The sequence below is a fragment of the Myzus persicae genome, unplaced genomic scaffold, assembly GCF_001856785.1.
Source record: "Myzus persicae strain clone G006 unplaced genomic scaffold, MPER_G0061.0, whole genome shotgun sequence".
Taxonomy (NCBI): Eukaryota; Metazoa; Arthropoda; class Insecta; order Hemiptera; family Aphididae; genus Myzus; species Myzus persicae.
In genome coordinates, this window is record NW_019100936.1 from 441,482 (window position 1) to 465,000 (window position 23,519).

At 31.5% G+C, this 23,519-nt stretch overlaps 1 protein-coding gene across 1 annotated transcript in view; it reads left to right on the top strand.

The window, feature by feature from the left end:
- LOC111026914 overlaps positions 1-23,519 on the top strand; it is a 74,930-nt gene that overhangs the window by 36,400 nt on the left and 15,011 nt on the right. Inside the window, exon 2 of the mRNA XM_022305097.1 lies at positions 14,308-14,411. Coding sequence (XP_022160789.1) covers positions 14,308-14,411 — 104 coding nt within the window. The remainder of the gene's footprint in view (positions 1-14,307; positions 14,412-23,519) is intronic.

Below are 23,519 nucleotides of genomic sequence, written 5' to 3' on the forward strand. Positions count from 1 at the left end.
GAATGCTTCATACTTGTTAAAAATGCATTAAATGTATTTTCCAATAAGTATTGAAAAACAAATACACTCAATAAATATTTTAAATATTTTCGAATGCTCAAATTGCGTAGGCACAATGTGCCTGGCATATATTTAAATTTTAAACACTAATTATGTTATAGAAGTTTGACTGCATGGAGATACCGGATTCGATTCTCATAATGTAATATTCATACATTTAGCGTAGGTAACTCTATATGGTTACATGTCGAAGCCACTTCATGTTAATGTGAAATCAATATCTTCATGTAAAGTTGTCCATTAACTGAAGAGGAAACGGCATTTTACACTCTAAAAAACACGAAATTATTTCACGAGATCGTCATTTTTCCGTCACTCCAATTTGACATCATGTAATTTTTTTCACAAATTGGAATTATATGAAATAAAATATTTTACGTTGATAGTTATTATAACTTTTTTAAAGTATACACGAGAACACAGCTTTTATTTTATTCATGACATTTCAAACAAATAATTATCGATTATTCAAATATAATTCAATAATATCTCCACATTAACCCTGGTACCTGAAATGTTTAGGTTTGATTGATATATTCAAGTTTATACATTATTGCTGTATAGATTTGAGTGAAACTGTTCAAGTTGTATCAAGATGTTAAACGATGGGCTCGTTACAAAGGAACAGTATGAAATGTAACACCACTTATCACAACTAATTGTTTTGATTAAAATGTCTTAAATAAATCAAAATTAAACAAAGTATACTGTTAAGTGCAGGGGTTTCGTTTTCAAGGGGACCGTAATTTTTGAAAAAAAAATCGAAGAAACCTTTTTTATTGACATCTAAAGCAAGTTTGAACTTATTTTGGTTCCTGCGAAGACAACCAATGAAAACAATTTATGTAAAAATATTTTAGTATTTCACAAAGTGTGAAAAAGAATATGTTTCAATTTCACGAGATTGACAACTGTTCACGAAGATATCGATTTCACTAAGTGCAGATTTATATATAATATAAGTAGGCCTGTACTGCACGACGAAAGTGCTATGACGACAAACTCATATACCTACGCCTACCATCTTCTATCCAATTAATATTACAATAATATATTGACGATGTCTTCTCGACTCTCATATCGTATATTTTGAAACATACTCGATAGGAGATTTTATGTGCACGTGCTGCAGTAACGGTGTGCATTACCATATATTATTATTATTATTATACACGAGATACTGCACACGTGGATTTAAATGCTGTATAATATGTAATATCGAGTAGGTAAGCATGTACGACACACAAATTAACACACACGCACACACATGTATACACGATATGCCTACGATCATAACCAGTCGCACAATATCATTATTACGACGAAGATATCGCAGTATTATTCGGCGTGTATTCGTTAGCTTATAGCGGACATCCGATACGATGTTCGCCACCCGAAAAAACGTTTGGAAACCATAATCCGCAGAATTCGTAGACCCATACCTACACCCAAACCTGTGTGTACAACATGATAAATACGAATATTATTATAATAGATCGACGGAAATCGGATATATTATTTCGCGGGCCTACATAAGTATGTAGCATGCATATACGTACAATACGATATTATTATTATTATTATTATTATTATTACCATCACGACTGGACCATAACTATCCGCACGTAATGGACCGCACGCAAGCGATGAGATTGGACACACGCGGGACCGCAAATGTCGGGAAAACCGGTTCGGGGCCACTCGATTGAGTCGTCGCTGTCGCCTATAATAGTGTACAGTGTTCCTACATCGATGAAGCGTTCGAATGGTTTATATTATTATACATAATATACATAATACAATACCTATAATACATATATCTGGTGGGTACCGCCTGAGTGCCCGGTTCGCGATTACGTTTCAATAATACATGTTTAACGAATCGGAAGCGAATCGATAAATCGCCATAATATAATACAACATAATATATCATAGTAATAAAATACTTTCGCACGTGGTAGGTACGTATTATTATACATTATGGTCTGCGGCACCATAGCGAAGACGTGTCTTATAAATGTATGTGACGTTCCTGAGAATATTGTTCATACTCGCCGCGTTGTGCGTTATTTTCGAGTCATACGAAATTGGCATTTGCGTAGTACCTACACCAAGACTTCGGCGGATTTCCATTTTTTGATGAATGAAATACTTTTGAGCACAACAACCAAGTCGGAGCCAAATTTTATGTTTAACGAATTTTCTCGGAATATGTATTTCTTATGTTGTCCGTTACAACTTAGTAACACGCGAGACATTTCACTGTGACTATTGGAACGGACAAAAGATGTAGAGGTAACCTGGCAGAAAAAAATTAACAAATACATTTTTTTGTTTTGTTTCGAACCATTTTTATTTTAGGTGATTTATTATTCTATCACAAATAATTAGGTGTTTGCAGTTTAAAAAAGTGATTCTATTTTATATTAACTTAACACATATCTAATGATTCATTTTAAGTTTGGCTGGGAAAAAACAATATATTTAAGCCGTTCTCTTATTTGACTATGTTCATTTCGATTATGGCGGAAATAATAACATCTACCTATTTTATACAACTAAAATAACTGAAATTGTATAAGTAATACAGTCTAAAAAAAAAATTCCAAATTCTTTCGACGGGCCCAATAGGAGCATAATATAATGTGGGGTCAAAATGATAAAGTTACGCCAGGGTACAATCGTATACTATCGTACCTATGTATCATTAAAATTTTAAATACATAAATGTAAAAACAAATTCAGCCACATTTTTGAACCATTAAATCGAGAATTGTCATCTTGCACGTGTATCTCGTCAATAAACGGCGACTGAAAATGCAGTGTGATCGTCATAATTATTTAAAGATCATGTACAATAAATGTTATTTACCATCAGTACCTAGTAAAACAGTAATTTTATTCGAAGAATCACAATTTGAATTAACGATTTCATCTGAAACAATATTTATTCAATTAAGACGATCGTAAAGCTAAAAATGTAGTATTTAAAGTCGTCAATTCTTCTGGCATTTTGTGTTATATGCTATTAAATTTTTATTAAACAATCATGATGAGTGGAAGCTATTCTAAAAATCTTTTACGACCATCAAAATTGAAATAGACTTCCAAAATACACGCAATTAAGTATATATACCATATTGTATATTATATTTACGTATGTTTTCTGAAAGGGCTTCTTGATAGTTTTATATGCATTTTTATTGTCCATGAAATAATATGTTCAATTGAATATGTCTGATTTTCGTTGTAGTTTTTAATACATCGTTAAATATAATTTATACTTGATATTTTTATGCAATGAATTTCAATTCGAAAGTACATTTCACATAATATACACAATGATTCATCCTCATCCCCATTTTTCCATTAATAATAAATTTATTCAAATTTTGATTTTTGTAAATTTTGTAAATATTCTAAGACTATATTTTCAAATACTTGAATTTTTTTCACTACTTAAGGAATGTCCTATGGTAATAAAACTTTTGTTTTGCAAACGAGTAAGTACCCCCATTTTTTACTGTAAATTATTTAGTTTTAAATAGTATTAAAAATTTGATGTAAGTACATAATTCAAAATTCGAACGAGTATAGTGTCTCCAGTTATTGAGATGTTTTTACTAAGATATATTAGTTACTCTAGAACTGGTTCACAAAAAAAAAATAGATATGATATTGGCTCTAGTATTTATTATACATTTATAATTTTTACAAAATATTAATGTTGATAGATTTATATTAATCTCTACAATTTTCAAAGCACTTTAGCCCCCATATCTTTCAAACTCATCATCATGAACCTGTGTTCTTATTACAAAAAAGACCTACCAATTACTAACAGAAAAATAAATTATGAGATATCCTTAGAAATAAAGGTCGGTACAGTGACACTCAGAATCTTTTTACGTGTGTAATGATTTATCATTTAATTCTAATTTCAAATTCACTATTCAGTATACTCTTTAAACTACACCTATGGGTACTCAATGACGAGAACCTACTATACAGCAAAGCAACTTCTCCGGTTTTTATCTTTTAAATTATTACATAGAGATTAATACGGATGGAGTCCAGTATTAAGTTAATGATGAAATGTCCATAATTATATATTGTCGCTAGGTAGTTAACCTGGATAATTTAATGGCGAAGATACTATAATTATTATTGAATGCAAATACTAAAAAATCATGCTTATGCGAAATGTCAATGTTGTACATTATATAAATCTTATTAATTTATTATAATAAGTATTAAGTGCTAATCTATTCACATTAAATATTATATCTACTATATATACTCTTCTCGGACTACGTTTTGTATGTGCATATAGGTACACCTATATAGTAAATTATTCTACAACACATATTTTTCAATGCGTCGAACTATTGACACTCGAAATATGCTCACGTGATCCAGGAGTGTACAATTCCATGGTATATCTCCCGTACATGATTTCAAGTGTCCGTGTCATAAACAAAACTAATTTGTTTTCGTCTTATCAAAATGTCTTTTTCAGATTTTATGATAGATTAAATAGGTAGTACACGTACGATAAATGTCAAGGTCTACGACTCGGCGTTCAATTATTAAGCATTTTTATTGTTTTAATATTTAAAAACTAATCATTTCTGATTCAAATTAAATAATGTTTTTAAACGTAATAATTTTTTTATTGTGACCATTATTATTTTATTTTCAATGAATTCATAGAGTGAATCGTATAGAGTGCTTAAAATTGTTCAAGTAGTACTTTCAAGATTGGATATTCATTCAAGTTGATATCTCAGTAGTTTGTTACTTATGCCAGTAGCTTTCTTAGACGCTAGAAAAAAACTTGTCGAATCATTGAAAAATCTCAGCAAGCGTGCCTTAAATCAAACCTTGAGTATTATTATAGTAAGTAGTAACGTCTTCCTGTTGAACTTTTAAATCGTTTTCTTCTAATGTGCCATAATCATTACATTAAAGCCTAAAGGGTTGTATAGGTATGACGTATCAGTGAATTGACAATGTTGATGATAAATTGATAACAATTTTATCTTAAATTATAACCTAACTCGTTTCATATTTACAAACATATCTTTACCGATCATATTCTTACAAAGTTACTTTAAACTTTTATAGAAACTTTCTAACTTACGAGTACCTATATACTACCTTGATCATTGAAAAGAACACGTTATACGTGAGGACTTTTACAAGAATATAGGTAGGTATTTCCTATATAATGACCTAATCAAATTTAAAATCAATTAAATCAATTAAAAATCTATCAAGCTATATCGTAATTCGTAATATGTGATGGCGAAAATTATATTTAACTTATAATAATATAATATCTAATGTATATAACCACGTGTTTGTCGGCCCATTATAGTGGGACGATGTTTGTCGGAAATATAATATTGAAATTAAGTCAAGGTTATAGTGTAGACACTCGTCGGTTTAAAGACAAATAGTTTATTATTTTATTACATTAATATATTGTGTTGTCATTACTTAACAGTTTTTTTTCTACCGATTTGTATTTTCATATTCATGCGAGTATTTATTTCACATGTTTATTATATTTTATTATATTATATAACATAGCATAGTGATATTTTAGGATATGCGCACAAAAAAATATTTTTTTAATACATAGGTAGACCGAACACTGAATTAAATATATCGGAATTTCGAGAAATATAATTTAAAAATTATTTTGTGTAAGAATAATATCCTTCTAATTTCATCAAAATATATTAATTAAATTTAATATTATTTTTGTCAAACTAATACTAAAAACGTCGTGACATAACAAAATATATAATATTACTATAATCTTATGTCCTATAGCTGGCACGGATCCGTAAAGCAAACACATTTTCGAAAATACACCATTTTCTATCGAAGAAATGAACCTCATGAATCTGCGTTGCAATTTTCTTACCAGATATAGGAATCACGTACGCGCCGCGCGAAACCTGTTGCTGCTCGCTTGTTGCTATACTAAGTCGTTTGAAGTTAACATGCGCTAATTATGATATATAATATACAATATTCTGTCCAACTACTGCAACGCACGTAATAAACAATATCAATAATAATATTATGCTTGTTCATAATCCAGCTGGAATCGACGGAAAACATACTTACCTATTCGTTTTTGCTGTGCTGGTTTGCTTACTGTATATGTGAATGGGTCATTGACAATTAATGGAATCCGTGCGATTTTATACTTCGGAGGTTATTAGTTTCGGGAGAGCTAAAAAAAAATTGTTTTCTAAATCTACTTAAAAATATTTTTATCGGTTTACTGACCCTAAGATAACGCCATATTACTCATTAGATATCGTAAACCGTATATTTAATATTTTTATAATGTATACTATATAGTACTACTTCGGGTGTAGTACCAAATACCTATACATTACTGCACTATAATATCACCACGGAACTATATTTAAGACATCAACTATACTTCTAGCACAGTTAAGATTAAACATAGGTGAGTTGTACGTGTAATATCTGTTAAAAAATGAAAAGTGTAATGTCCATTCATCATACATGGTTCAACGAACTTATCAAAATTTCAATTCGGGATCGATATTAAATATGAATGGTTCGGTTTGATTTGGGCTCGAATAAAAAAAAATTCAAACTCGGTTTGGTTTGAGTTCGGTTCATCTTAAAAAATTGGGGTTCGTAACACCACTAGATATATTTATAATATCATATAATATATTAACTAATAATATACAAACTTAATCCGACACATCATCGTGTACCCAGCTAAATTAAACGTAAATAAATGTTGAACACCGGTGATGATAGTGACCAGCACTCTCTACTCACGCGGCAATCGTATATAACGATAAGAAATGACATCATGTGCTGCCTCTGCATCACGGCGAAGGCGACGTCGGTCTAATTTTCTTGGTGTTTTTTTTTTTTTATTTAAACGAATTTCTTTTTTCATACCATTCGTCATTGTCCTATTGCAGTGTGTGCGACTCGCGTTAAACGCTAATACGTTATTATTTATTATCACGTAAGATGCAATGCATAGGTAGGTAGAACTAGTATGATATATGGGTAGTATATGGGTAGGCACTATAATAGGACGTAGTAATACTACCTATGCGGAGACGATTCCGCTGCCAGCGCCACTGACTGAGTCCGCGGCGCGGTGGTCGTGGGCCTAATTGAAACGATCTGAACGTCACGCGTCATAAACTTCGTTTATTGCTTAAATATTGTTATTATTATTATAATATCTCTTGCCCGTCGTAGGTATAATGGGCACACGCGCCGCGGTTGGTCGTCGCTCGGCTAACAAACGATTGACCGTATAAACGTCATTAATTAATTGATATCCCACTGGCGTGAGTCTCCGCGTGCCGCAGTTGTTGTCGCGACTCGGCTCCGGTGCGGTTCACCCCCGTAGGTGGGTATATACTTGGTATACGGTCATAAAAATGTATAGGTAAATATTGTACACATATTATTATATAGTATGGGCAACCGGCTAATCTGTGTCCCAGTATACAGGGTGTGTCTTGATCGCGTGTACGGTATCTGGTACACATTCCCGCCCGACCACCTACTTGACGTATTATAATATTTTACCCGCGTACTATTGGCATTTCGGGGACTGAGTTTCCAAAACTTCACTCTGACACCTCTGCAATAGTATACGTTTAAAATTAATTGCACCACAAAATCGTATATGTGTTTAAACATTTAGGTAATTAGGTAAATAGATGTGTGTCTGACGATTGGAGTCAATGCTCGATGGGGAAATTAATGATTTTAAAACATTTGTCTAAAGCAGAGTTTTGTAATATTGTGAATATTTCGGGTAGTGGTAAACCGAAAAATATTTAAAATGTGACTCTCTCAGTAATAATTTTCAAAACATTTTAGTTGGAAAACAAATCATCGGCTGGGGAACAAACATGGCGTGACACCCTGTACCAGCAAGCCCGAGTACAATACAAACGGGTTACAGCGGGGTACGTTTGCGTGTCCACGCGCCGACCGGCGGAAAACAACTTGATAAACGTGCATATAATAACAATAATAATAATGACGATAATAATAATAATACAATATGGACATAATTTTATTACCGTTGTGATATATTGTAGGTACGTTTGTACTCGTGTATAATATAAATTAATTATCGACGATTTATTAACGCGACTGTTTAGACGTTTTTTTCTCCCTTCCCTATACGTGTGGGGTGGCCCGACCGGCTACAGTGTTTATACTTTCTCGTCATACTGACGTAATATTATAATAATATCCGAGCCTCGCGGACCGTGGTAAACGAATCCACGTAAATAACATATTAATATTATAATTTAATATTATTGTATTGTTACTATACATCATACGCGTAAGAGTGATATATAGGGTTCGCCGCACCGATTAAAAGACGAACCGAAGGCGTTTCGTTATTTACTAATTTTTTACATAACGTTGTTGTCACGATCAAATCTCATTAGCCACAGGTGATCGAAGATTTCTGATCGGAGAAAAGTTAGGATTACTACGCCTCGTTTGTTCTTCCCGCCCATCGGATCTCGAGTGGCAGGCATATATCGTATACAGTATATAGACAAAGTGGGTTGTAATCGTGTTACACTTGTTACAGTTTCTTTTTTAATTCAAACTGATATGTAATATAGTGTAGGTATATAAATATTATGATGTATATTATACCATGCATAGTTCAGATACGTTTTAATGTTTTATACTTCGAACATTTTAATGCAAAACCTTTTATTGTTCCGCACCAATCCCAAACAGTTTATGTGAATATATTTAATGTTTTCAAAGAACATTTTGTTTTTTTTGGCACTGTAGACTATATAATGATAAACTGGGTGAGGAGGAGGGCCAGAAAGTGACTCACGAGCGGAATTATTATAGGAAGTCAACAAATTTTATTAGAAATTTGTAGCCACATGGCACATTACACTTCAACAATTACCTAAATTATAAACACGAACAAAATTGTATTTTATGATTTAATAACCCATAATCTAAAAATTAAATTCAAAATAATTTCTAAAATGTTGTAGGTACCTAAATTATAATATAATAGATACTAGTTGGTTCCTATAAATTTGAAGTTGGAGGTAAACGATATTAAGGTTCCATAGGTTGAAATTGCATTGGACCGATGCATTAGGAAATTAGGGCCAGGGTATATAATATGGTATAAACCATAGTCTACGAACCAGTAAAATATGCCTAAGATTAATATAATATATCATAATAGTGTTGTGTAATATTTATTATGCATAAATATCATGAATTATTTGTTTATTATAAGTAAACGAACTTAGCCGCTGGACACAAATACAAAAGTACACACAATATTTTTATATGTAGGACAATCTATAAATAATATACTTACGCGATATACTGATATATACATATATGAATACACCGATACACAGTGCGATTGAATTCAATATAATTGAAAAGGCGAAGGAAGGTTCAACATTGGCTATGAACAATATTTTCATAACTAAATAGTCCTGAGGACAGTTTGTATGAAATAAATGTTTAGTGCACCTAACATAATACTTTGAGTTTTCAGGAATTTATAATAATTGTTATCATGTAGATATAAATAAAGTATTAGTGTACCTAATACTTTTCTTTATACCAAAGGGCCTGTACACTTTCATGTATAAATATACAATCTATATATATACAATAAAAATAATATTTTTAACAAAAATGTATTTGATCTTTATAAAGATGTTGTCAGTTTTAAATCTTAAAATAATCTAAGTCATTTTAAAGTTAAATAAATAAATAATATAAGCACACACACATTGATTGAATCAGTACTTTTTATTTGCATAACATCATTATAATTAAACCTATATCCGTTGTATAAGGAAAATAATCATACATACCTACATAACTAGTATGTTAGTAATTGTAATTACAAAGTTTAAATTAAAAAAAAAAACTTTTATGTATTCTCTGTGTAACTTGAAATATTGTGAGTTGAATTTATTTTTTAGAATTCATTGTAAATAACTAATAAGTAATAACCTATATTTCGAAGGCTACTGAGAATTGAATATTTGGTTTATCTTATATACCGCTTTGTTACGGTTTATCATAAAATAATTTGATCATAACGAGTAGTTGAATGATTTATTTTATAGCCTTAGATATAATACATTATATAGCATTCAAAATGGTTGTAAAACATACTCATAGCATTGTATTTTAAAATAAAGTAATACACGTTTGAATACTGAATGGCCCTATAAATTAATTCAAAAAATGTTTAACTTAAAACCATTGTTTACGTAGCATAGATTTCGTTTGGATTTAATTTATTTTAATTTCATATACAGACTCAATGCAAATTGAAAATAATTCTTGAGAAGAAATTATTTTCTCTTTAAAAAGCACGCATTCTAAAATATTACATTATGAAAACACTCTCAACTCGATTAATAATATTATTGAAATATCATAAAAATAAACATAAAAATAAGTGGGACAATGTTCTGACCTTTAAATTTGATAATAGGACAATTCACTTCATAGTATTAAAGCTTAAGTTAGTTCTCCTGAATTCAAATTTGGTATGCCATATATCGGTACGTTGTGAAAATGAAGACAACACATTAAGGAGTGTGGTATCCTCTTAAGACTTAAGTAATAGTAGGTGAGGTACCAAAGAGAACCATATAGTTGTATGTCATTTGACTTGAAACGTAACGTTTTAGTAATTAAATATAAAAACGTTTTCGTCTACACAAAATCTTTTAATGTATCTACTATAATACAGTATCGCAACTTGTTTTCTTCGAAGTAAAACATTCTTTTTCTAGTTAAATGGAATGCATTTTATTGATGCTCTTAATTTTCAAGTTTATTGTTTATATCACTTATTTGTAAAATATTTAACTAACTCATAGGACATTAAGATAAGCTGCTCTCTATACACCTTTTTCTACTCTTGCGATTCGTCAGTAAAACTTTACACAACATAGCACTTTTATTATACTATACAAAATAGTTGTCGGTGAGATTTTCTACGTTTTCTACAGCGCAACCTTAAAGACCTCGTGGTACCTAATATACTTATATTTAAATGTATGTCGTCAACGAGGACGAGTAATGCTGTGTGTGTGTGTGTGTGTGTGTGTGTGTGTACACGCCATCAGTGTATGTGTAAAAATGTGTGTGGTGCTTTTAAAATTATAATTTTAATGATATAATAATATAATCACCATAGTTTGTTCAGCCTGAAAAATGAGGCATACTTTAGAATCATTAGTCATAATTATCATTTTTGATCGGATTTCAACGGATTATACCCTCTCGTAGAACGCGACAATACGATATACCTGTTATTCGTTTGAATTTTCGAATGCTTCCATTTATACACAGGCACACCGCGACATATCATACCATATATACGTTATTATACAGGCATGTGTATACCGTGAGTACCTACGTAACTCTATTGTGTGCGGAATCCGCATCGTCGGGAAAGCGTCGTTGAAAGTCGTTATGACCGGAAATTTTTCAAATAAGGGGAGAACATAACATTATTATTATTATTATAAATGGACGCGGTCTTAACGCATCAACTCATCGGGCGGTATTGTGTGAAAATGAAAAACGCACCGCATTATACACGCAGACGACATAGGCATACACGTTTACGCCGGGTTGTTTGTCAACGGTATAATATTATGTACCCATCATATTCATATATATATATATATATATATTATACTACGTGCTTTGATACAATAATAATATATAAATCCGTTGGTTTACGGAGCAGCGATTCCGCCCGCCGCGCTGCAAACATGATCTCGGGATAAAGGTCATAAAACGATATAGGTACAATGCGAGTACAATGCGTCCGGCAATTTCACTTTTTAGACGCCTCTATACATAGTGTTTTCTATTATTTTCTTGAAAGCCCGTGTAATTTGGTCGTAATCGTAAAATACTCGCGCAGGGCGATAACTAAAAAAAAAAACCGAATAAACACTCGTTTTTGTTCACGGTGACGGGACATACACATAAAGTTTGTTTTTGGATATAAAAATTTAAGCTGCAATGTGCATCTATAGAATAAATATGTGTGTGAGTGTGCATGTGTGTGTTTTAATCACGGCCTGTGGTTACAGTGCGGCGGTGCCGGTCTCTATATCCATATAATATATAATAGCTGGTGTCAATTTGAGTAAAATTCCTGAATCCCACTCGAGATCGGAACAATACTTTAGGGTTCAGATAAGGATAAGTGTTTTATTATTTTCCCTTTAAATTCAAATTTGTGTTAATGAGCTTGGGAGTCACATATTATAAATATGTTCCCGTACACACACATATACGTATATAATGTATTATATACATACCTACTGACGAACCGGTTGCCGCACAGGAACCTTATGGTACTATTTTTCTGACCGGCAACTATATAATAATATTATATACATTTAATATTCTAATCGATTTCGAACAGGCGCCTCCTTTTTACCGACAGTTATTATTCTTTTGACTCGGACGCTTTAAATGCAACCGCCAACCGCCCCCTTCTATAATAAACGTTTTCGGTTACATCAATGATGATGATAATAATAATATTATTTTTATATGGATCGTCGTTAGAAACTTATATAAGTAATAACAATAATAATAACTATTCGACCCGTTAGCCTTAACACGCTCTCCTCTCTATAATGGACTCATTTACGTAGTGAAATATGTTTATGAGGTTCACTACGCCAGTCAGAAAACGATTTTGCTATCCAATATGAATATCCGGTTTTAACAACTGCAATATTGTATAAAACTATCGAAGGGACTCAGAATATAATATGAACGTTTACGATAATCTCGATTATTATGTATTTATTTTAATATTTTTTTTTTTACACAACAGAAAAAATACAACGGCAAAACATGTGAGCGACGTTTTCGTGTTTTCTTCATAGTTAGGTTATGGGTACATTTATTGTTAAATTTTATTACGTTAAAATAATATATTAACTATGATCTTGAGTCAGTTCGCCTTAAGCTGCCTTGAGTTGTTATACACATATTACCTATAAATAGTGCCTATAATATGTATAATGTTGTTTTTAACTCTCCGTCACTTTATATAAAAAAATATTTTTCATGAATCATTAAAAAGCTTAAAATATGTCCACTATAAAGACATAATATTATATATTTTTATATTATAACTAAAATGTTTATACATATAAAGGTACATTTTAGCATTATAATCTACGATATTATACGTAACGGAATGGCATAAACGTCACGGATTGGATATAATATAACTTATTACTGCAGTTATATGTGTATTTTATTATATTCTATATCCTATACGACAAAAAATAGTATGCATTTTCAGAATAATACACGCTCAATTTATCAGCGCAATATAGCAATTATTATTTAGAAAATACTAATTATTCGAGTTTATAACCTGTCCTATTTATAATATATTATGGAAAAATATTCCAACTAAATAAGTTAAGCCAATCACGGAGGTTATTATGGGGAATTGGAAATATAAAATCGATCGAATTATATTTTATTTACTGCGGATTATAATAATACGGCGTTGTCGTGATGTTTATCACTACGAAGATGCGTACACAATATAAGAAACTTGTGTTCTACTTCATCATAATGTTGTTATTGTATAACAATAGCTAACATTATTAGGTATACCTATTTAGATGAATATTCATCGTAATTCGGTTCTATTAAAACCACCGTGATAGATATTATGATATGACCGATCAAGGCCTTTAATTAGACATGAGTAATTCTTGATTAAGTATAGGTACGTGATGTTAATTGGAATTTCGATAACATTTAAATGGATCGTCGGAAAAATAATGTATGTATGTCTATTTTTTTGGCGCCACATTATCACTGCACTAGATATACATGGTTGTCAGTTGTCGTTATAATTATATATATCATACTACACTATAATCGTCATTCTGTTAAATCGCTACAATAATTTGTATAATGTAATACGATCTTTATGCCAAAACTTTTTACTAAACAATGGAACGTGTCACACGTTTATAAATAAGCAGTATGGGCGCCAGGCGCCTAGGTGGTGTACTATATTATAATATATTATACGTTTTATTTACCGCATATTATATGCTTGTATCGTACTCACGTGCATATGTATTTATGAATTTATGAACATTTAATTTTTTTTTTCAGTTATCCTGCAAAGAACTTCGGTGAACATGGGACAGCTAAACATCCAAGGCGTAGCGACGTGTATGTACTTGTGCATGGACGCATGCGGCTTACTGTATGGCTCGGTAAGGCAATCATGCATATTATAATAATGTATACTTACAAATTACAATCTACATATTATTATATGATACCATTTTCCACATAACATCTATGATAATATCAAAACGCGTCCTCGACTTAAATAGTGACGCAATCGCGTCATATTGTACCTACCTACCTAGATATATATTATATCATATTCGTCAATATATATTATAAATTATAATACACAATATAGAAACTTAAATCTTTAAAAACAAAAAAGAATGATCGTGGCTCGTCATAATGCGCTCGTTTATCGAACTATCGATTTTTCGCTGTAATTAAATAATGATGATAAAGCGATATAACATTTCATAGGTAACAGCTGGTATACAATATCACAACGCGGTAGAACAAGATTGCTCGTGTGCGTGTTTTCTATACATCTTATCAAGCAGCTTTACAACCTACTTGTGACAATTATGTTCTCTATTATAGTCGCACCATTGCCTGTAGCAGTGATTTTTTTCTCATACGAAACACCATGTTATTATATAGTTAAGTACACATTGTAAATACAATGTATTCATCGTAGCAATTCTCAGGGGCGTAATTTCAGTTTTTTTTTTCGGGTGTGCAAGGTTACAAGCAGGCCATTTTGAAATTTCACCAGGCCATGTGAATATAGATATACCTGATATGTACATTATCCTGCTTTTGATTTTTTCCTTAGATCATGGGCCCCTTCAAAAATATAAATGGTAAAGAGCAATTTAAAAACTAATAGATAATAATTAATAATTGTATCTATGTGAAAACCAGTAATAGTAATAATATGCATAAAAAACTCGAAGAAAAATGTAGATAAAAAAATTAAACCCCATAGTATTATGATTACTTAAAATTTAAAAAAATCTATTGGGTAATTTTAATAGTTTAACGTATATCGTAGCAATCCTTGGATTTTAAATTTATTATTTTATTATAGTGTTCTCGCTTATCAATTAACTATATATTACCGCCAACTGTACGGTATAAAAATAAACAGTTGTAAACCATGAGACCTACTAAGATTCAATATAGTAATAACTAATAAATTTAACCTGTGGTTTAGTGTGATAACTGATAAACAACTGTTGTAGACATAGGCCTGATAATAGATTCTTGTATATATCTTCAAATAGATCTGTTATAGCAGGTCTATGGTTATAGATTATCTTCCATAGTTTTAGAATAATTTATAGAGTATACCTACTACAACTGAAGTGTTCATTGTTTACTCAATTAATTGATAGAATATTGGTTGATATTTTATTTCCACTGTTAATATAAAAATTCAATTTAAATTTAATTATATAAACAATGGTACATTATATTTACTCCCATTATTTCATAACAGACCAATTGTGACTATTTTATAAGTAAGGGGTGCAAACATACACCCTGACACCCCCTCTCCAAGTTACTGATCGTGCTCTTGGTCTTACATACAAATGTGTTTTATTTGTATACTATTCCGCATATTGCAGGATTTAGTCTGGACATATTATATTTTACGCTTGTAGTGTCGACTGCCAGTTAAATGAATAATAATATGCAATTTGTTGAGTCTCGAAGATGTTTAAAACTTTACATGACTGTAATATTAACGTAATTTAGAACCGATCGATTTTCTTTTCGATTGTAATCTCGCTTCTATTTGGTCTTGCGTAAACAAAATATAGGTACCAAATACAAGTGTTGTGTATTCGTAAAAAAAAAACACCTAGTAAGTTATATACTAGACACAATACCTATGACATATTATACTCTATAATATTGATACGTGTATACTTTAGTGTGGGTCTTTACACGCACAGAAAAATATACGTTTATAAAATATCCAATAAAATACTGCGATACGTAACTAGGACGACGTCCGTTCTTAATGTGCTATATATGTTTAGCAGAAATATGCACGTGTACATGACACTGTGACAGCGATTTAACCTACACCATACACAAAACCCATGTATTTTGTATCTGGTTTATCTAAGTGAACAGTTGTAGAACTTCGTTTCGAATGAAAATCATTATAAATCAAACACATGAAACATAACGTGTCCAAAAATATATAATTTGCATTCTGGTTAGGTATATTGGGATGCACGTCTTGTAAAAAATAAAATTACATTTGACAGCACGCAACTGGTGTATGTTATAAAATGTAGTATTTTGACAGATTAAACGTTCTTTGGTTTTTTTTTATGCAGGTATACTTAATAATTTCATAAAGTTTGAAAAAATTAGTTATACATTTTTTTTAAATTCATTTAATTTTAACACCTACATAATATTTTGAGATTCGATCGGTGTATATATTATAATTTATAGTACATAATATGTTGTCCAATAAGATGCTGACCAAAAATATCAGAGTGTCTGGATGTGCTATGAGCCATTAAAGTTATTTAAAATTATAAACATTTTAATTTGTGAACGCGTATCAATAATATAATATATATGATCATCGTTCAGCGTGTCGAACATAATATACTATGTGTGTATGAACTGCTTATGAATAGTGTAAATTAACGTCAGTCGTTGCACTTCAATTATAAATTGATTGGAATTTTTTCGCTTAATAAAAAAATTGCAACTTCGCTTGACGGCAAATCAATTGTTCAGTATTCAGACTACTAGTTGCTTGTATTTTTTGGTTTAATTTAATTTAAATATTTCAATGAGTTACTAGACTGGTTTATCGATCATAATATACACAGTGTGGAGAACAAATTATAACATTTACCTCTTGGAATTTACTATGAGTGTATATGTATATATATATATATATAGACTGAGCACTGGCGTTAATAAAATTACGGTGAAAATACTCGAGCATTTATTTTAATAGGATATGTACGATTTATAATTTGTTAGAATAATTCGAAATTAATATAGGTATATTACGGCACAAAATAATCGTTTTGGAAATATGAAAATGTATAATTTAAGCATAGAATTAACTGTATACACGATAGTAGTATAGTCTGTACCACTCTGCAATAGCAGAATATTTGATAAATATTTATCATGCGTGTTACCTGCATTATTTTCAAACACGGCTCGGTAAATTATTGTTATTATTTGTCCATGATTATCGGTTATTAGTTATTACAAGTTATTATTTGATCATCTAATAATTGCGTCGAAATCACGGCGGTTTACATATAACAATCGTAAGAGTAGTTGGTATAAAGCGTGCATTCGTCCGCAATCGATATAGGTACTAGGCTACCAGCTATTATCGACATTATTTACTAATCATAATTAACGTTTTGGGAACGGGAAGTGTTTTCTGTCGGTTTCCAATCCAAGAGATTAATCGATTATTCGATTAATCATTGAAATGTATTTTGATCTTTTTTTTACTTTCTAATGATGTATAATATAAACCTCAGCCTATTGCTAACCTACGATTGCGTAGGTATACACAAACAGCGGAATTATCTGTATACGTACTGCGTCAATATTAAGTTGTACATTGTCATATTTTGTTCCCTGCGTTTTTTAGACAAAATAGTGAAGCTGATATTATGAGCTATACGTATTATATTCCAGATTATAACATATTATGTATAACTGACGTAGGTATACGAACATTTTCAAAAAACAAACAACCACTATCTTAGCCGACGCGATCGTTCAAACAAAAACAAATGAAAAAATCCTACACGACATTACGCGTGTGCTTGTCTCACCTGTCCGTCTATACAAATAATCATAGAAAAAATTTTAAAAAAAAAAATCGTATTTTTAATTGTTTTTAACTCGTCGGTTCACTCATAGTTCATCGCGTGGTTTAATTGGGGACGGTAGTCGTTAATCCAAGTCGGGTTATAACACAATCAATGGGTTAACATCACGTGTATGCATACATGCTGCACCAGAGCAGTGGTGGCCGATGCTGCGACCGATCATTGTTATAATTAGTGATACGCGTACGGACGTTGAACTCGTCGAAACAATAATACGAATCACACACGAATCCGATGTCGCGGTCGTCTCGGATTCGCCAAACGGAATTTGTGGAAACGCTTCCTGTGCATATTGTGCAACGTAGTTTCTACGCGCGTGGCATTACGGATCTTATGGTGTTTTGGTATGGTGTTGATTATATTATTTCAATATAGACGAATTACGCACTTGCGACACACATAATATTATAGTTTGTAATAACTAGTAGTATATAATATTAATATGTGTATGTACAGTGACATATATTATTATGAGTAGTATATATTTACAGGTGTTTATAGTAATTTTATAATTTTCGTCAACGTATACTCTACACCGTCAAATGGCGCCGATGAATCGCAGAAATCACATTGCGAATATTATTTTCTTTATCGTACAATATAATATGCATGCAGGGTGTCTGGCAGTTCTGACTTCATCGGTGCGTCCCGTAGGTACATATTATTATACTAGGCTACAGCTCACTATTATAATTTTCCCCTCACATATTTGTATGCTTCAACATATTTTAGTCTCTTCCGTAGTATGTATAAAATTTATTATAACCCATATATATTTGAAAATTCTATAAATCAGAATTTGAATAAATTCATTATTAAAAGGAAAAATCGGGGTGAGCATGCTTGGCGGTGGATTACTCTGAAGAATACAGTAGGTTGATGACTTTAAAAATTCAATAGCTTTATAAAAATCATATTGAAAAAAAATCCACAAACAATCAAAAAAAAAAAAATCATTGTTGTGAACAAGCACGGCGAGATACACTCTGTAAAAATGAATGTAATGAATGTAAGATTTTTTATTTATTCGTCCGTATTTCACTCATTATATCATCAATGTCTGATCATCGCAGCTCGATCGTAATGATATCATATGCGTTATTTGCTCGGTGGACACAATTCGCCGCTTTCAAACGCATATCAATGAATTCGGTTTATCTAATAATTATCAAGCGTAATCTTCCCATTATATTATTTAGGTATATACGTATATCATTATGTGTATTATATTTTCTACGACGCCGTGCGGTCGCCCGTATATGTGTAGGTATATACCATAACATATAATAATAATATATTCATTACAGGTCCACGTGCTTTAAATCGTGCCGACTGTAGGCATATTATATTATAATATAATATATGTATGTGCGATATATACAGTAATTGTGACGCACAGCCGCGACCGTGTTATTTATTATTATAATCACAGTTTTTTTTTTACTTTTTTTTTTTTTTAAATTAAAAACGCGTAATCAAAGATGGTAATCAAAATTAATTTGACCAACACGTACTTCTCTAAGGTTTATCAAATACATGATAATAATATGCAGTAATGTACCGATCTAGTTTTTCTCAGTAGTTCACATTTTGTGTTTTTACCTATAGGTGCCCACAGGAATCTCTACGTACGTAATAATATAATTTGTCTTCGTTCGTTTGGTAAGAGAAAAAAAAATGTTTTAATAAGATTTATTTTCAAATAATTTACTTCGAGTTTCAATAACAGTATAAAAAACACACACACACACACACACACACACACAAGAACACGTGATTAAGAAAAAAACTCGTTCTACCTAAATTACGGGGACGTCCGTTTACACTTTTCGCTAGTTAGTAGGTACACAGTCCTCGGCCACATTTACAATATTATTATAGCGCTATAACAGCAATCGTAGCTATATATGGTGAAGGGCACACACGCTCGTGCATAAATACCTACGTATAAGATATCACATAGTAGGTATATAAATATAGTGCCCATAATATAGTGATAACATAATATCACTATGTCTGAACAAGCCGTGATGGAAATTCGACACTGCGCTACGTCCGTCGGGAAAAATGAAATCAATTTGCTAAAAACAAATAAATGGGTGAAACGACGAGCAATACACAGCTGGCTTGCCGAGCACATAATAATATTATTCGCTCCATCGTCGTTTAATCTTGATCGCATGTCGGTAATAAAATACACGAATATATTGTTGTCCGGTCGGCCGATTTGGACGTATATATTGGGAGGACGTTCATTTCTCACGTCTTCATTATACACATCCAGAATATTACCCAAACCACCCGGTGATTTACATCCTATCGTTGTAGTCGTCGTCGTATATTTTAGCGTCTCCGCTGGACTAATAATTGCTTAATAATAATATTAAACAATATAATATCACATAATATTAAGACGTGATATTATGCCCTATGTTTTTCCTATTACAGTTGTATAATATTATGTTGTAACAGTTTAAATGGACTTTTTTTTCCATTGAAAAGTTTTACTCGTAATTTTAAGATTTAAAAGTAGGTAATTATGGATTTTGGTATTCTGTACGGGTACCTATATGATTGTACTATCCTTTTAATTCTTTCATATTTTCAAAATCATATACATGCGATGTAAGCAATCATATTTTCTGTCTTAGAACACAAAACCTACACATTTCCCCTGTGTTCAGAAATGTTGTTCGTTTTTATTATATATTCGAGCATTGAGGTCAACTACTTGATTTTTACAACAGGCAACATGAATTATTGGTTGTGTAAATACTTGAATTTTTTTCTTGTCAAAACTCAAAAGTTAAGTATACTGCTCTACGAATAAGTCGATTCATTTTGTGTATCCAGCATCTAAAATAGTATATCTTATGTTATTATATTTCCTACAAGTATTAAAAATAACTAAGTTTGATTGAAATGTATGAGTTTTCTTACAGAAATAAATATTGCCATTTATATTGATTATTGATTCGTACATGTTATGTAGAAATAGAAAATGCATGTGAATAAAAAAAGAGAAACTTTAAAATAATACCCCATGCGTGCTGTATGCCCCAATATAAGAAGTAGTTTGGAGAGTAGATTATGAACTCCTTATATAGATTTAAATATTAGAACACTGAAATAAAATAACTGTAAATATAAGTATATGCAAAGAGCATTAAAGCGGCACCCCATTGAAAACCAGATAAACAATAAGAATGGCCCATGGGTACTTATTACTTACTGTATTAGTAAATAATAATTCTATTATTCGTCATCGTCAGCGTGGTAATAAAGACATCATAGTGTTATGGGTGGTAACTTTAGCTTAAACTCGGTCGTGTCATCATTTAAAATGAAATAGAACAGTATAGTACCTATATACCTATAAAATAAATTAAATTACTACAATGAACTATTATTGTTTGTGTGTGCTTATTTCCGTCCAGTGTTAGATCTTATAATTATTATATCGGTACTAAAAATGCTGAAACATTCGGTTTTTAGAGACGCTTTTCGTGATGGCCACGTTTCTCTATACACTAATACATCGTACGTATATTCTTATTCCTAAATTTATATTGTCTTCGTATTGTTCCCAGATAGTCAATCGGAACTCGGGGTGGGCGGGCGGAACCGATCAAAGGCATATAGGCATACCATCCGACCCTATAGGTCTAAATTAAAACGTTTAAAAATCCTGTTGTCCCCGTCCGTCTTACTCCTCTCTTCCCCACCCCTAACCGAAATCGTGTTCGTATGTATGTGTGTGTGTAGCGCCTAATTGAGAGGCTCGGAGTATTATAGTACTAGTATTTATTGCCACCTACAAATATACGGTTCGGTAAAAGCGTACGTCTAACCATAATTTTTACCACCTTGACAGTTATAGGGTGTGCCGACCAAATTAACCGGTATCATATGCATTCGATGTCCGACGGAGTGTTGTTTACGGTTTTTCTTCTCCCCCGGAAAAAAAAAATAAAACGTACAACAAAAAACAAAATGTGTATAAATATTGTCCGGAGGGTTTTTATTTTATATTTATTATGTATATAGTTTTATTTTTTTATTTTATTTTTTTGTTTGTTTATTTAACAAACAGAGTCTTTCACACCAATTTATTACCGCAACAAAAAGAACACGCCGCGGTGGTCGGTGTCTTGTGTTTATATTATACTTTATCGTTTTCATCCCCCGCGAGATAATATTTCAGGGAGTTAAAAGTAATTTCTTATGTCAACCACTTGTGTCTGCACCTACTGCTGCTGCGGTGTGAGATCGGCGTTTGGCGGTCACTAGATGCAATATACCATATTATTATTACCGTGTGATGCGAGAAGACCGTCGAGATGTATACACGCACAAAACAATTTCTGTGGTAAACAATACTATACACGTTCCTAAAATCATTATCCGCCACAGTGCTCGCGTACTATAGGAAATAAGATGACTTTAAACTTTAAAGCGTATATAACAACGATGAAACAGTGACAATATACTTTTTTTTACCTTTCGATCAAGTCTTTTGGTGTACTTATACATTATATGTCGTAATGGTCAGTAAAAAATCCAAATTATTATCTGCCACTGGTTTGATCTGGAAAAACAGTCGCAGATACTTACCTATGATACAGAGGGATTCTTTGATCTCGACCCTCGGGTGGCTTGACGAAGGGAGTAAGCGAGGAACTTTCATACGTTTGTAGATATTGGTGGCCAGTATTGATTCGAACAGTTTTTGACTTAAAAGATCCCTCGTTAATGCTTGATAGTTATAATATAGACATGATATTGACAAAATATAATTTCTTATGATATTGCAAGTTTTCAATATTGCGTAGTAGGTAATTTAGTCACAATGGACTTTGTTGTTATGATTGAGATTTCAGTAGAACACAATAATATTATGATTTACAATTTTCCTTTCTCAAGCCTACATAAATTAATGATACGTTGCAATCACCAACAAATGACATTTTATTCATTAAGACTTTCGCCCAGAATAATGCCATTTTAAATACACTTGTGGTATACTCCATAGAAATGGCAAATGAATGAAAATAATCGTGTGTCGAAAAATGTTTAAATTTACTCATATTGTATATAATATAAAAAGTTGTGTCTTTTAAATATTTTTCGTCTACAAAAAATACACCCGTACAATGTACATATTATTTTGAATTCATTTTTTAGAATAAACATTCATAGAAGAAGGTTTATAACATGTTCGAAAAACGTACTGTATACATATTATATAATATATATGGGTAGGTAGTAGGTACTTCATTACGTCATTTCAATAATACCATACACAGTAATAACTAAAAAAAAAAAAACATCTTTTGTAGTATTTTACACAAT